General features: G+C 44.0%; 1 protein-coding gene across 45 annotated transcripts in view; it reads left to right on the top strand.

Annotated features, from left to right (window-relative positions):
• The window catches only part of ABI3BP (ABI family member 3 binding protein), a 425352-nt gene that overhangs the window by 402601 nt on the left and 6511 nt on the right, over positions 1-16240 (top strand). For all 45 annotated transcript variants that reach the window (XM_075590134.1, XM_075590143.1, XM_075590151.1 and 42 more), the window contains 3 exons: positions 1729-1808; positions 4859-4888; positions 13283-13444. In XM_075590134.1, the coding sequence (XP_075446249.1) occupies positions 1729-1808; positions 4859-4888; positions 13283-13444 (272 nt within the window). The remainder of the gene's footprint in view (positions 1-1728; positions 1809-4858; positions 4889-13282; positions 13445-16240) is intronic.

Consider the following 16240-nt stretch of genomic DNA (forward strand, 5'->3'; position numbering starts at 1 on the left):
CTCCCCCTGCCATCCTCTCTCCCACCGCCATCCTCTCTCCCCCCGCCATCCTCTCTCCCCCCGCCATCCTCTCTCCCCCCACCATCCTCTCTCTCCCCCGGCATCCTCTCTCTCCCACCGCCATCCTCTCTCCCACCGCCATCCTCTCTCCCACCGCCATCCTCTCTCCCCCGCCATCCTCTCTCCCCCCGCCATCCTCTCTCCCCCCGCCATCCTCTCTCCCCCGGCATCCTCTCTCCCACCGCCATCCTCTCTCTCCCCCGGCATCCTCTCTCCCCCCGGCATCCTCTCTCCCCCGGCATCCTCTCTCCCACCGGCATCCTCTCTCCCCACGGCATCCTCTCTCCCCCCCGGCATCCTCTCTCCCCCCGGCATCCTCTCTCCCCCCGGCATCCTCTCTCCCCCCGCCATCCTCTCTCCCCCCGCCATCCTCTCTCCCCCCGCCATCCTCTCTCCCCCCACCATCCTCTCTCCCCCCGCCATCCTCTCTCCCCCCCGCCATCCTCTCTCCCCCCGGCATCCTCTCTCCCCCCGGCATCCTCTCTCCCACCGACATCCTCTCTCCCCCCGGCAACCTCTCACCTTGCAAGGTGCAGTTAGCATTTCTCCGCGTCTTCAAATGGCGTACATTGCCATGACAACGTGATGTTATTGCGTCACCCGGCACCTAGTTACCATGATAATGGGATGCCTTATGGCTCAGTGGCGTCACATGACACTCCATTGTCATGGGAATGCGATGCTGCGTGACGCCGTGATGTCACATAGCATCCCATTGTCATGGCAACTGGGTGTCACGTGATGCCGTGACGTCACATAGCGTCCCGTTATCATGACAACACAGCACCATTTGACGTTGCACAACCATGTTGATGGGATTTACAGGGGGGAACGCCAGGAGATGCCGCTGGGAGATGCCGCCGCCGCCCAGAGATTACTCAGCTAAACCTGTAGCCCGAAACCCGTAGTCTCTGGGGTCAAACCCAGAGTGGTGGCAACCCTGGTACCTAAATCATGTATTTCAACCGATAAACTCTGTGTACCAACCAATAAAGAAGACAAAACAAGAAACAGGAGGACTACATTTATCAATGGTAAAGGAGTGAGCCCCTGCTGGAGAGGCCAACATTTTGCTTTACAGATTCAGCAGAAACCCCTATTTGAAATCCTCTGCTAACCAGCTGACAGCGACAACACGCCAAAGTAACACATCTTTACTATTTTGTTTTTATTGTTTAACACAGCTTAAGAACGCCACAAGCAGTGGTGTTCTCTTGTGAAGCAATACAACATATGTATTACACAAGAGCAGTAACCGCAAACACACGCTTAGGTAACAAACCTCTATGTGATGTAAGTGAGCGGATATTTCCATAGCAGCTCAAATGTCCTGAAAGTGGTACAGAACATCCCCATAATCCCTAAAATGCTACTTACATCCCTACTTACATCCCTACTTGCCTTATTGAAATGAGAGAAATGGTGCTCACAATGTTATTCTTTGTATTGACTATAATACAACTTAAAAAAAAAACTTATAGTAATTGAAAACAGCACAGATTTGCGAAAACTCTTCTCTGCGGGGAGCAGGTTAAGCAAATTGAGCACGCACAGTGCAGAGGGCAAGTCTTCATTGTACTGGAATGTAGTCGCAGACAGGGAATGCATGCTTGTGCTTTTGTAGAATGATACAACCCTTTGACATGGCTGTGTATCTTTGTTTTTCAGTTATGAATTCAAAGTGAAACCAAAAAATCCTCTCGGTGAGGGCCCTGTCAGTACCACTGTGGAATTTAGCACAGAATCAGGTAATTTTGCTAGTTTTTGTTTTGTTTTATACACTTTTTTTTTTGTGCATTTCTAGTTGGTGGCACTGCAGAGGCCAGTGTTTTCAAAACGATCAGGAGATACGGCTGCTCAGTACATCAATATGCAAAGGATCACCCTTAAATATCCTCAGTTTGTTAAAGCAGTTTGTGATTTTGCATAATATTCTGTCATGTATTTTGACTTAGTTAGGGTGGCCAGCAAAACTGAAAAGCCATGTAGCTTTGAAGGTAGATAAAGCATACATGCCCCTACATGGCTACTTTGAGATAAGTGATTGACTAAGTCAGTTTTTCCACAGTCGCAGCCCATGAATATTTTACTTTGCTTTATTCTCAGGCTGAGCTTCCTTGTTTTCTGTTAAAATAAAAACGCTTGACCACTAGAGTATACTTCGATAGACTCCTTGCATATTACAGACTGATCCAGCAACAAGATGTAAACTTTCTGCTGACGGCTTCAATTATCCCCTTAGTTTGATTTCCTTATAGGCATTCTGCCAGAAGGTTTATTGTAATTAAGTCAGGTTGTAGAGTTACAGTATCTAACATCCTGAAAAACTCAAATAAAGCATGGTTAAAGCTATAGAAGTGTTGTCGATTTCATAATATGGCTAGGTCTGTTGTACCTACAGATGCAGCCACCAGTATTAGAACACTTAGGCCTCGGTCCCGCTGCGCTCGTTGGCGCGGGCGGCAATGTAGCGAGTTCCCCACCAGCAGGGGAATCCTCGCGAGCCGGTCCCGGTCCCCACTGGCGGCACAGCTGACTACACGCTGTCGCGCGTCAGCCGCTGGAGACACCACAGAATGATGTTTTCTAGCTTTGACGCGTGACGTGTGTGGCTGTGAGCCAATGGGGAGGGGAGGCTGCGGGAGGAGGAGAGGCTTCGGGGAGCGGGGAGGAGTGTGGAGTGAAAGCAGGTGAGTGCCTTTCTCTGTGTGTGTGTGTCTGTGTGTGTGCGTGCGTGCCTGTCTGTGTGTGTATGTGTGTGCCCGAGTGCGTGAGTGCCTGCCTCTGTCTGTCTGTGTGTGTGTGTGTGTGTATGAGTGCGTGAGTGCCTGCCTGTGTGTGCGCGCGTGTGTGTATGAGTGCGTGAGTGCCTGCCTGTGTGTGTGTGTGTGTGTGTGTGTGTGTGTGTGTGTGTGTATGTATGAGTGCCTGCGTGTGTGTGTGTTTAATACTTACCGAAGCTCCAGCTCCAGCCCGAGTCCGTGGAGGGAGGGGGGGGAGAGTAGCGGGTCCCTCCGCTCAAGCCACGCCCCCCCTCCCTGTCAAACCGCCCACCACCCGCCCACCTCCAGCTCCGGCTCCCGCTCCTTACAGACCGCATATCGCGGTCTGTGTATCTCAGCGCACCGCCTGTCAGCAGTGCGGGTGCGCTGACTCTGGGAGCGGGGCCTTAGCCAAGGCCTCTGTCCCGCTGCGCTCGGCGGCGCGGGCGGCCACACGCGAGTTCCCCACCAGCAGGGGAATCCTGCGGAGCCGGTCCCGGTCCCCCCTGGCTGCACAGCTCACTACACGCTGTGGCGCGTCAGCTGCTATGGGATACAAGAGAATGGTGTTCCCTAGCGTTGACGCATCACGTGGTGTGGCTGTGAGCCAATGGGGAGGGGAGGCTTCGGGAGGAGGAGAGGCTTCGGGAGCGGGGAGGAGTGTGGAGGGAAAGCAGCGTGAGTGCCTGTCTGTGTGTGTGTCTGAGTGCGTGCGTGCCTGTCTGTGTGTGTGTATGTGTGTGCCTGAGTGCGTGAGTGCCTGCCTCTGTCTGTGTGTGTGTGTGTGTGGGCCTGTCTGTGTGTGTGTATGTGTGTGCCTGAGTGCGTGAGTGCCTGCCTCTGTCTGTGTGTGTGTGTGTGTGTGTGTGTGTATCTGCCTCTGTCAGTGTGTGCAGGCACGGTCCTCCAGCAATAGCGGGAGATGAAGCGGAGCACAGCCGTGAAAATAGCAGAGTACAGCGTAGATGGTGACTTCAAAAGTTTATTCAACAAACAGCTGATGGATCATCTGACGCGTTTCAGCCCTAGGGCCTTTGTCAAAGAATGACACAGTGTGTGTGTGTGTGTTGCTTTACTTACCTGAGCCGTGGAGGGAGGGGGGGTAGAGTAGCGGGTCCCTCCGCTCAAACCTCCCACTCCCGCCCACCTCCCGCTCCCTACAGACCGCATATCGCGGTCTGTGTATGTCAGCGCCCCGCCTGTCTGCAGTGCGGGCGCGCTGACTCTGGGAGCGGGGCCTTAGCCTTACCTGGGAAATTCTGTGAGATTCTTTATGGCCCATCGGATTAACACAGCGGGGCGTCTGTGCAGTCCCATTCAAACTGAATGGGACTGCAGGGACCCCTGGCTGTGTTAATCCGATGGGCCATTAAGAATCTCACAGAAATGTTGAGGCAAAGTTGAGGCATTTACTGTGAGACTGCCCCAGAATCTCCCAGGTACAAGTGTTCTAATACTGGTGGCTGCAGCAGTACACTGAGCTCAAGCACCAGTCCAACTTTTAGGTGCAGAAACCTCAGTTGAGTTGGGCAACCATGAAAATGATTTCTGTGTGGCGGTGTGAGCGGGCACATGCAACTAAATGAGGGGGCACATATACCCTGACTATTTCAACACTGCAGAAACAAATCCAATTATATGTATATATATTTTTTTATTTAAGTACATCGTTATACAGATTTTGTAGTATATTCTTTCTATAAACAGCTGAAAAATGTAGACTATAATTTAGAAATATTAGACTCCGCCATGGGAATCCATGAGAGATTTGTGTTCCCGAGCAGCATCTCCAGCTGACTACACATCTGGATATAATCGTTTTGGTGCGGCGTAGCATACTGCAGTTGTGTGCATCTGTGGTATGTCTATGTCTCCAGCCTCTCTGGATTGAAAGGTTTATAGGAGTGACAGTGTGTATTCCTTTGTGGTGGGTGTTAATAGACACACGTGTATCCATATCCTCCCATGATGCAGATCATCTTCATTTTCTTATTGATGGATATAGTAACTAATTCAGTTCTTTCTTATTTTCACAGCGGACCCCAGAGTGAGTGAGCCTGTTACAGGTAAGTTTGGGATATACGTAAGCTATGGACGTATCAATACATGTGTGTATGTTATTTACTTAAACAAGAAACATGCGATTTTGTTGACTTCTAATTTGGCATCTGATGGCATTTATGTTGATCTAACTCTGTTCATAGTATAATTGTTATTGTATTTGGGGCAAATTGCATGGTCATTAGTCCTATGAATTTATTTAAAAGACTTGGAGAAACTTTTTCAGAAGTCCCAGAGGTATATGTATTGGTCTCTGAGCTAGATTCAAGTTGTATTTGATTGTGGTGGTGAATAGCATGTGCATCTAGTTTGCTTTTGTTCGGGAATTTTTACAGGGGTCACATTGCATGCAGCACTTTACATGGAAATTCTCAGGTACCAGGACTTCCTGTCTCCTAGATTGAACAATCTAATGTTAATACCTGAGGTGCGTGCGTATGGAATGACTTTCACAAGGTTACTAGGTTACAAGAAGAGTACATAAGGCTGTTTATGTGGTGGGAGGACTGAAGTGGTAGTAACTCGGGTTATTGAAAATGCGATTACAAAGGAAAAGGGCATGTTTTCTAATAATCCTTCACATTTGGGCTAACTATAGTGCGTGTTTGAATTACACCCTGGACATGTTTGCCACCTTCCCAATAACCATAATACCAGTAATGCCACATTACTGGCATTGTTGCTTCTTTTCCACATGAAGCCTGTAATCTGCAAACCCCAGTCTAACATTCCCAAAAGCCACAACTCACACGCCCTAAAATGTTTATTGGGACTGGATACCTTGGAGAAGGGATGAGGGGCATATATAACTTTACACCACGGGTGCACAAACTATTTGAGCTGCCCCCCCCACCCCCCCGCCTGCTGCCCTCCATGCTCGCACCCCCCTTACCTCTTTGCTGGCGTCAAATGATGCAGCGGGATCATGTGACGTGACGCCACATGACCCCGCAGCATCACGTGACCCATGCGTCGCATGGCAATGGGCGTCAAATGACGTGACATCACATGACGCTGCTGCGTCATTTGACGACGCATCAACACAAAGCCTCTGAATCCCGGTAAGTGAAGTTTCAGAGGCCTCACGCGATCCCCCGGCATTTCATTTAAATAGCTTGGGGAAGAGCGCAGGGTCTCTGCAACCGCTCGCGCCCCCCAGTTTGCCTGTTTTACACCATGGCATTCCTACTTTCCAAAGTCCAGTCATCGATTTTCTCCAGGAGAAAAAAAAAGACCCTTTGCCGATGGGCAAACTGTAGTAATAACAACAACAACAACAACAACAACTTTATTTCATATAGCGCTTTTCTCCAGATGGGACTCAAAGTGCTTCACAATGACAGTATAGTACGGGGTAGGCAGCATAGGAATGTTACAAACACAGTCCTGCCCATGTGAGTTTACAATCTATGTCTTTGGTGCTTGAGGCAGCAGGAGACAAAGTAACTTGCCCTAATTCACAAGCATCTGATCCCGGGATTTGAACCAGGTTCCCTTGATTCAAACTGTCATTGTTTACAGAGTCAGTGTCTTCACTCACTGAGCCACTACTTTTCCCTGTACCCTGCTGTCTCTTGAAATTTGACACGTTTGTTGATCAAAAGTTAAAATAGTTTAGAAATGTAGAGATTTTTCTGAAATAATGTTCAGATGCTTTAAAGTAAACATTTTAGTTACTATAAAACGCTCAATTATTTGTTTAAATAAGTTTATCATGTTACAAAACATAAAGGCACCTTAATACTTTTCAGAAATCCAACTTCTTGTATATGTAATAAATTCTGTTTTTTCAGATACTGAACAAACAATGTTTGTTGTGCCCAAAATACAATATTATTATCCCCAATAGAGCAGCATAATATTATACAGAAGATGCTATGACATCATTTACAATTGAAAACATTTAGCAAATGATAAACAGTGGTCAAACCTATGAATGACGTTCTAAATGTTATGTAAAACTAATTAGACATCCCTCCTTTCCATGCAAAGTCACTGCACAGTTTTTGTTCCCAGGCTGCCCTTAAAACAATAACGAGTCGTAATGTAGTAACAGCTCCTCCATACCATTACTGGCGCCATTATATCTAATAATTAAATACAATGGATAATAAACGCACTAGATGTACATACATACAGTACCACAATACCTGCATGAAAAATGACAGAATATAAACATGAGGAAATATTACGATCCATTCACAAGGAATAATTCCGCTCCAATCCACTATACACATCTTTGAAAGGTCACAGATCCCTGCTGGACAGCTGTTTCAGTGACTCATATGAGTTTCAGACTGACCAAGAAACGGAATTGGGCGGCTGGCAAATGGACTAGGCAATAATTGTAAACAAAATCATTCCACCCCATAAATTCGAAAAGGTCAAATTATGTTTTGTTGGGAGCCTGGGCAAACGAAACGCCCATGAGCCCATCACATTGAAAACATCTGAGGTCATTCCATGGAAATCCCCAACTGTTATAAGGTTATCCTGACTTACCTTGCAGTATCTATCAATAATATTACAGTATTTCCCTGTGAAGTGGTCTCTAGCTGGCTTGGCAAAAATTGCTTATCAGGGAATTGGGTATTAAGGGAATTCTGCTTCACGATGTATTAAATAGAGGCCTTCATCTCAGTCAGCTATTGAATGTACCATAAAGCAACTTCTCACCAGTTTTGATTTATGTTACTTAATACATTTGGTTCTCCCTACTCTTTATCAAGCTTATAAACTACCTACGCCAATTAAAATGACAGCAATGTCACGGGAGACCAGTACTTTCGCACCGAAACCACCGGGATCACTAGCACCAGACAGGACAAAGTTATTGAATAAAATGGGGTTTATTCTGGCACGCCAGCAGACAAACAAAGATGTACAAAACACGATATAATACCAACTGGGGGCCTGGGGAGTAGACTCTAGCCTCGCTAGGTGCAGGGGCCTGCTTCAAGAAGTCTTGTCCTGTCCACTTCTCGTCCAGGATCTCAGAGGGCTGATCACACAGCAGCCCCTCTGAGACATCTCTCCAGCTGGTCACAGTAAATTATCAAACTCCTTCACAGAATGTCTCTCAGTCTTTTTGATAGTTCTCTGAGGGTAGATCTTCACACTTCTTCCCAGGGTGTCTCTCAGTCTGTTAGCCTCTCTTGCGCTCAGATGCTCTCTGAAGGTAGAACTCCACACTCCTTCCCAGAGTGTCTCTCAGTCTGTTAGCCTCTCTTGCTCTCAGAAGGCAGATCTCCACACTCCTTCCCAGAGTGTCTCTCTGGAGGTAGGTCTCCACACTCCTTCCCAGAGTGTCTCTCTGGAGGTAGCTCTCCAGACTCCTTCCCAGAGTGTCTCTCTGGAGGTTGCTCTCTCACTCTCAGAAGGCAGATCTGATCCTCTGATCAGCAGCACCCCTTATATAGCCCTCTGTGGCTATCCTTTAAATGGGATGGTCTACTGGACAATCAGAGCACAGATTTAGCACAGATTAAGCACAGATTAAGTTAGTGCCACAACAGCCAGAGGGCATGCAAGAACCCATCCCTGATTACATCAGAGTTTGTGCAATTCAATGCTCTTACTCCCAGATCTGATCATCAGTCTTTCACCTCCCCCCCCCCCCCCCCCCCCCGAAAGTCCCGACACCTAGCTATCCCTAATCCTATCAATTCTATAGAAAGCTTCAACTAAGTGGATTGCATTCTCCATAGAAATTACAGTAACAATGGAATATCTCATTTACTTTCTTGCAGGGCTGACACCCAAAGCACATTTACAGAAGAATGTTGATTCACTAAACTGTTGGAGAACAAATACAGACTTTGAAATACATTCTTACAGACATGGAAATACATTTACACATTCTCTGTTCTTCCCCAGATGTTAAATACATTTGGCCAAAATAAGCCTTACAAAGGTGGCCAAGTTACATAGATTTAGGGGTAGCTAACTGGGCTTCATAACAGTTTTGTGATGCCAGCAACCCCTACCGCCACAAGCAACTTTACTGTTTATGTTTAATATTAGTTATACGAGTTAGCGGCAGAGATACATCCAGGGTAGTACTCTGCAAGCTCCGGTCCCGTGTGGGGGAAACAGACAGGAGGATGAGGGGTTGTCTGTGTGCAGGGAAGGCCCCGCAGAGAGCAGAGAAGCTGCAAGGCTCCCACAGCAGAGAAGCAGCAAGGCCCCACCCCCACAGCAAGGCCCTGCCCCCACAGCAGAGTAGCAGCAAGGCCCCGCAATAAACAGAGAGCAGAGAAGCAGCACAGAGCTTTTTCAACTGCCCGTGCACAGCGTCTGCCGGCACGCCGCCTGTGCCCCCCCTAAATAATCCTGCACCCCCCAGTTTGCGCACCGCTGGTCTATTACAAGGAAGATGTCAGGTTTTTGTATTAACTAAACCAGTCATGTTCTGTTGAAAGAGAGTTTACTTTCAAGAAGGTGCTGAGTTGTGTAGATAATAATATTTACTTAATATGTGCTTTCTAAGCATAGGTTTCATCATTTGAGATTAGCGATGTTATTAAAAAGACAGAATTTAACAGACGTAAATACACAACATAAAAGCAGCCTTACAGTATGCACCTGCTAATTTACATGAAATAAAGAGGGGGTTGGAGACCGCACTACCAATGGTAATGCTAAACCATAATATGTGTAATTAGAGGGTGCTGAGAATTAGGTAAGAGCAAATACATAAAGAGAAAGAATATTCACGCGAGCACTCTTCCTCCACTAAAATGGAGTTGTGCTACTCTGGGGATTAGGTGATGGTGCTATCAACTCCATTAGCCTAGTATAGTACTCCTACCCATCAAATTGAGGGGGAGCTCTACTGGAGGGGATATTTGTCTGACCTCCTGGGAGCTGTTATTTATTCAGTATATGATTACTAGCACTCTGTCAAACTCTTTGACAGTGTTACTGTTCCGATTATTTTAGGTACAGTACTATTGGCAGTAGTGCCCAGCACCTATAGGTTTTAACCTCTTTTTCCTCTCAGTACACAATAAACATTTATTATTTTCATTTTAGTGGAGGAAGAGTGCTCGCGTGAGGATTCTTTCTCTTTATGTATTTACTGCTAATTTACCCAATGAATTTGAAAAGGAGGTAATTCACTATACATTGTAAAAATACAAGCGTTTGGCATATATAAATATATATATCTTCATCATCATCTTCAGCCCTTGTTGATCCACTGCTTGATGAAGGCCTCTCCAATGATCTTGAAAGAAAGTTGGTAGAGCGACGCTCAATAACCATGTGTACAAACAGGCATCTTGATAGTTGAGAAAAAAATAATCCAAAAGTAGGAACACAGTATTCAATCCATAAGCTCACGAATATACCATAATCATATAAGGGGGGGCAAAAATAGAGACCTAGCGGTCAGTCTGCCTGACTACCGCAAAGATGGTCAAAAATGCACGCCCCACTTAAAGCAATAACATCCCCATAAGAGTCTTTGGTAATAAAATAAGGGCTAATGCCCATTACCTGCCCTGGGGGTATACTGAGGTCTGGAGCGCCGAAGCCAGATGGTGGTTCATCTGCGTGCAATCCTGGGGTGTTGAAGCAATAGAGGTGAAGTGGTGCAAAGATGCACTGCAATTGGAGAAGTACTTGGAAAAAATAATGGGCAAACTCCAAAATAAAATAGAGGGTATTTAATGAGTAAACTCACAAAAAGATGAACATAACAAACGCACCAACGCGTTTCATCACGCAGGACTTTATCAAGGTGTACACCTCTATTTTATTTTGGAGTTTGCCCATTATTTTTTCCAAGTACTTCTCCAGTTGCAGTGCACCTTTGCTCTACTTCACTTCTATCTCTCCAATGATCTTCCAGTACTGCGGTTGCAAGCCTCTCCTCGCCATGTTGCTCCAACAAATGTTTCTAATTTCACCCCATCTTACTTTTGGTACTTATTCAAATGTATGATGTACAGTTTAATTATGAAATAATATAGATACACACACATATTATCTTTGTGCTGGTGTGTTTTGTTCAATACACTTTTTGCTTTGATTGAATTTTGAGTGCTGTTTCTTTGCTGTCGCTTTGGTGATAGCAAGTGTTACCTATACTTACTCTATGACGCATGCACCTTGTCCATTGACTTATTTGCTTGGAGTGCCATCTGTAAAACATTCAAATGTTTAATGTACTGTTTAATTATGAATTATATAGATACTATATATATAAATATATATATATATATTTATATAGAACAAACAAGAAAATCAGCTCTAAATCAACATAGGTAACATAAATCTCAGTGGTAAAAGTTCTTTATATTGTGCAAATAACCAGAAATAGTCAAAAGGATATGTTGGATGGAGTAGGATATATCCCAGGGTCTCAGCTGCTTCAAATGGAGTAACCAATTCCAGGATAATTCTAAAAGACAAAAAACAGAAGTGCATGCCCCTTAGCGTAATTACATTTCTTACACATTTGCAATGGATAAAACGTCAAAAATGCGCGCTCACAAGTGTTGTAGTAAAAATACCGTTGTATAGAACCTGAAACAGGTAGGAATCAGCACAGCTTGCTGGTACCGGAATCCTGATGCGTCGCTAGAGCAGAGATGGCAGAAGCTCCTCAGCAAACACACCACAGGGGCACAGCTGACAGCCGCGGTGGGATCCCTAGTTCCGTCTCCACAGTGCTGCCTGGTAATAAGCAGCTTTAGCACCGAGCACTGTGTTCGCGTGTAGAAGGGGAGGGGCTAGTCGTAGCATGTCCCTGTGACGTGGCTGCAGGACAATATCCAATCGGATCTTACTTTTGGTACAAATTCAAATGTATGATGTACTGTTTAATTCTGAAATATATATATTCAAATGTATGATGTACTGTATAAATATGAAATATATAGATACATATATACGTGAGTATATACTGTATACAGGTGGTCGGTGCTTACCGACCTCCCAGTTTCCAACAGATGCCTTATCCCAGGGCAACGCAAACTTTTAGAGCTGTGCCCCCCTGCCTGCTCCCCATCGCTCTCACGCCCCCCTACTTGGTGGTTTGGCGGCGTCAAATGACGCCGCGGGTCACGTAACTCCATTGCCATGGAGATGGGCGTGTGACGTCACTACACATGACACCGCGGCGTCATTTGCGGTGTTGCCATGCAATGCATCACAGCAACACGACTGAACCCCGGTAAGTGAATTACAGAGGCCTCACGCGATCCCCTGGCATTTCATTTAAATGCCTCGGGGAAGAGCGCGGGGTCTCTGCAACCGCCCGCGCCCCCCACTGTGTGCACTGGATGGATGGATGGATGGATATTCTAGGCAAAAGGTGACACGTGTGCTCATTTGCATGTCATTTCCCAGAATCCGTTGCTGCAGTGGAAGCACTGCATGCTAGGTGATAATGGTGAAAGGCAGGGGTGCAGACCTGTCTAAGACATGTGAATGTGCTCACAAGTGATATTCTTTATTGGCAATATGTTAACGGTGGAGGGTTTTTTGTCACCTTTTTCACCCACCATAACTTAGTGTGTGTGTGTGTGTGTGTGTGTGTGTGTGTGTGTGTGTGTGTGTGTGTGTGTGTGTGTGTGTGTGTGTGTGTGTGTGTGTGTGTGTGTGTGTGTGTGTGTGTGTGTGTGTGTGTGTGTGTGTGTGTGTGTGTGTGTGTGTGTGTGTGATATATATATTCTTTATTGGCAATATGTTAACGGTGGAGGGTTTTTTGTCACCTTTTTCACCCACCATAACTTAGTGTGTGTGTGTGTGTGTGTGTGTGTGTGTGTGTGTGTGTGTGTGTGTGTGTGTGTGTGTGTGTGTGTGTGTGTGTGTGTGTGTGTGTGTGTGTGTGTGTGTGTGTGTGTGTGTGTGTGTGATATATATATATATATATATCAACCAACCTCACACTGATGATACCCATCAAGGTTGAAACATGTCTGTGAAGGGGTTTACTGGCTTTGCATCTCATCCCAGCCTCTGTCTAAAAGCTGTGTTTAAAACAGTATGCATTGGCTTGAGGATGTGCTTGTGTAATACGAGCTTGAGACAAAAGGTGGCACTGTGTGCTCATTTGCATGTCATTTCCCAGAATCCCTTGCTGCAGTGGAAACGCTGTGTACTGGGCGATAATGGGGAAAGACAGGGTTGCAGACCTGTCTAAGACATGCAAATGAAGATACAGTAATATTTACAGTTGCTATATGCTTTACTGTGGAGGGTTTTTGTCACTTTTTTTACCCACCATAACCTTAATAATTGTGATATATATATACTGTATATATATATATATATATATATATATATATATATATATATATAGTACTCTTTAATTAGGAAACTATTGTCAGTTTGAGTTTCTCCTTTTGCTTCGTCAACGATTGTCTGTTTTATGTTTTCTATTCACACAGGGGGAAAAGATGCTATCTGGACGGAAATCAAATTTAAGTCAGACTCATATTCAGAATGCAAAGGGAAACAATATGTCAAGAGGACCTGGTATAAGAAATTTGTAGGAATCCAGCTGTGTAACTCTCTGAGATATAAGATTTACCTCAGCAATTCCCTTTCAGGTACAAGTACAGTATATTGATCATTGATTTTATGTATATTGGCACTTTTCAACGTTTGTAATGTTTCCAACAAATATTTTAACTATGTTTCCATTGCTAAATAAGTAAAAACAAATCCTAACATATTTTGACATTCAGGTTGTTTGGATTGAACAAATACAGTAGCTACACGTCTTTAATTGAAAGTTTATGGATGTATTAAGTGGCCGTTCCATTGATACGTCTGAAGCAGTTTTTACATGATAATTGCATATTTTATGAAACAAGGAATTGTATATATACAGTCATGTGAAAAAGAAATTACACCCCCTTTGAATTATATGGTTTTACATACAGGTATCAGGACATAATAACAATCATCTGTTCCTTAGCAGGTCTAAAAATTTGGTAAATACACCCTCAGATGAACAACAACACATGACATATTACACCGTGTCATGATTTATTTAACAAAAATAAAGCCAAAATGGAGAAGCTATGTGTGAAAAACTAAGTACACCCTTACTGCTTCCATAGGAATTAAGATGCTAAGTAGCGGACAGGTGCTGTTAATCAAATGCCCTTTATTAATTGATCATCAGCAAGTGTGATCACCTCTATAAAAGCCGAAGTTTTAGCAGTTTGCTGGTCTGGAGCATTCAGGTGTGTGTTAACACAATGCCAAGGAGGAAAGACATCAGCAATGATCTTAGAGAAGCAATTGTTGCTGCCCATCAATCTGGGAAGGGTTATAAGGCCATTTCCAAAAACTTAAAGTCCATCATTCTCCAGTGAGAAAGATTATTCAAAAGTGGAAAACATTCAAGACAGTTGCCAATCTTTCCAGGAGGGGAGGTCCCAGAAAATTCACCTCACGGTCAGACCGTGCAATGCTCATTGAAATTGCAAAAAACCCAACAGTTACATCTCAGACTCTACAGGCCTCAGTTAGCATGTTAAATGTTAAAGTTCATGACAGTACAATTAGAAAAAGACTGAACAAGTATGGTTTGTTTGGAAGGGTTGCCAGGAGAAAGCCTCTTCTCTCTAAAAAGAACATGGCAGCACAGCTTAGGTTTGCAAAGTTGCATCTGAACAAACCACAAGACTTCTGGAACAATGTCCTTTGGACAGACAAGACCAAAGTGGAGATGTTTTGCCATAATGCACAGCGCAACGTTTGGTGAAAACTAAACACAGCATATCAGCACAAACACCTCATATCAACTGTCAAGCACGGTGGTGGAGGGGTGATGATTTGGGCTTGTTTTGCAGCCACAGGACCTGGGAACCTTGCAGTCATTGAGTCGACCATGAACTCCTCTATATACCAAAGTATTCTAGAGTCAAATGTGAGGCCATCTGTCCGACAGCTAAAGCTTGGCCGAAATTGGGTCATGCAACAGGACAATGATCCAAAGCACACCAGCAAATCTACAACAGAATGGCTGAAAAAGAAAAGAATCAAGGTGTTGCAATGGCCCAGTCACAGTCCAGACCTCAACCCGATTGAAATGCTGTGGCTGGACCTTAAGAGAGCTGTGCATAAACAAATGCCCGCAAACCTCAATGAATTGAAGCAACGTTGTAAAGAAGAGAGGGCCAAAATTCCTCCACAACGATGTGTGAGACTGATAAAGTCATACAGAAAATTATTAGTTCAAGTTATTGCTGCTAACTGTGGTTTTACCAGCTATTGAATCATAAGGTGTACTTTGTTTTCACACATGGCTTCTCCATTTTGGCTTTATTTTTTTAAATAAATCATGACACGGTGTAATATTTCATGTGTTGTGCTTTATCTGAGGTTGTATTTACCTAATTTTAAGACCTGCTAAGGAACAGATGATTGTTATTATGTCCTGATATGTAAAACCATGGAATTCAAAGAGGGTGTACTTTCTTTTTCACATGACTGTATGTGTATGTATATATATATATATATATATATATATATATATATATATATATATATATATATATATATATATATATATATACATGTAGAGGTATCAGTACCGTGTTAGCCGAGCTTCAATAATCAAAAAATAAATAGATGATACCGTTCTGTGGCTAACGAAAGGCTTTTATTTGTGCGAGCTTTCGAGATACACTGATCTCTTCTTCAGTGTATCTCGAAAGCTCGCACAAATAAAAGCCTTTCGTTAGCTACAGAACGGTATCATCTATTTATTTTTTGATTTTATATATATATATATATATATATATATATGTATATATAATTGGACAGCAATTCTTTTCGATCATCAATCCAATACCGTGTGGACAGTCAGTGTTAACTTCTTAAGCGGGACCCCTCTTATTTTTCATCATACAGTATCTCGCAGAAAATCGCAAAATGTTCATTAAAATTTTAGCATTTGAGGACTGGCTGTAGATTCTTACATTTAAGATTTATTTGATAATCTAATAAATATTCTTTGGAATTGGTGACGACAGGATGTCCTCATCAAGTGCATAGTTACAAAATGGTGTTTAGTGAAGACGATAAGCACAATATAAAGTGCTCGAGACAGAGCAGGAATTATGGTCCAAAATGCTTACATAAAATGTTACCTGATAAAGGATGGTTGCTAGGAAGACTGAAAAACTGATACATAGAACAACATTCAGGAGTGGGAACATCTGAATCAACACATTATCGATTATTCAATTAGACAGTGGCATTCTCATTTTCAGGCGGGCTTTTCGGCAGAAGGAGGACATTTTGAGCACACACTTTAAACCATACTTTGGACCCAAACTACATAGTAATTAAGTGTTTCACATTAGATTAGAACGGTTTAACACATTTAT

Source organism: Ascaphus truei, chromosome 3 (assembly GCF_040206685.1).
Source record: "Ascaphus truei isolate aAscTru1 chromosome 3, aAscTru1.hap1, whole genome shotgun sequence".
NCBI lineage: Eukaryota > Metazoa > Chordata > Amphibia > Anura > Ascaphidae > Ascaphus > Ascaphus truei.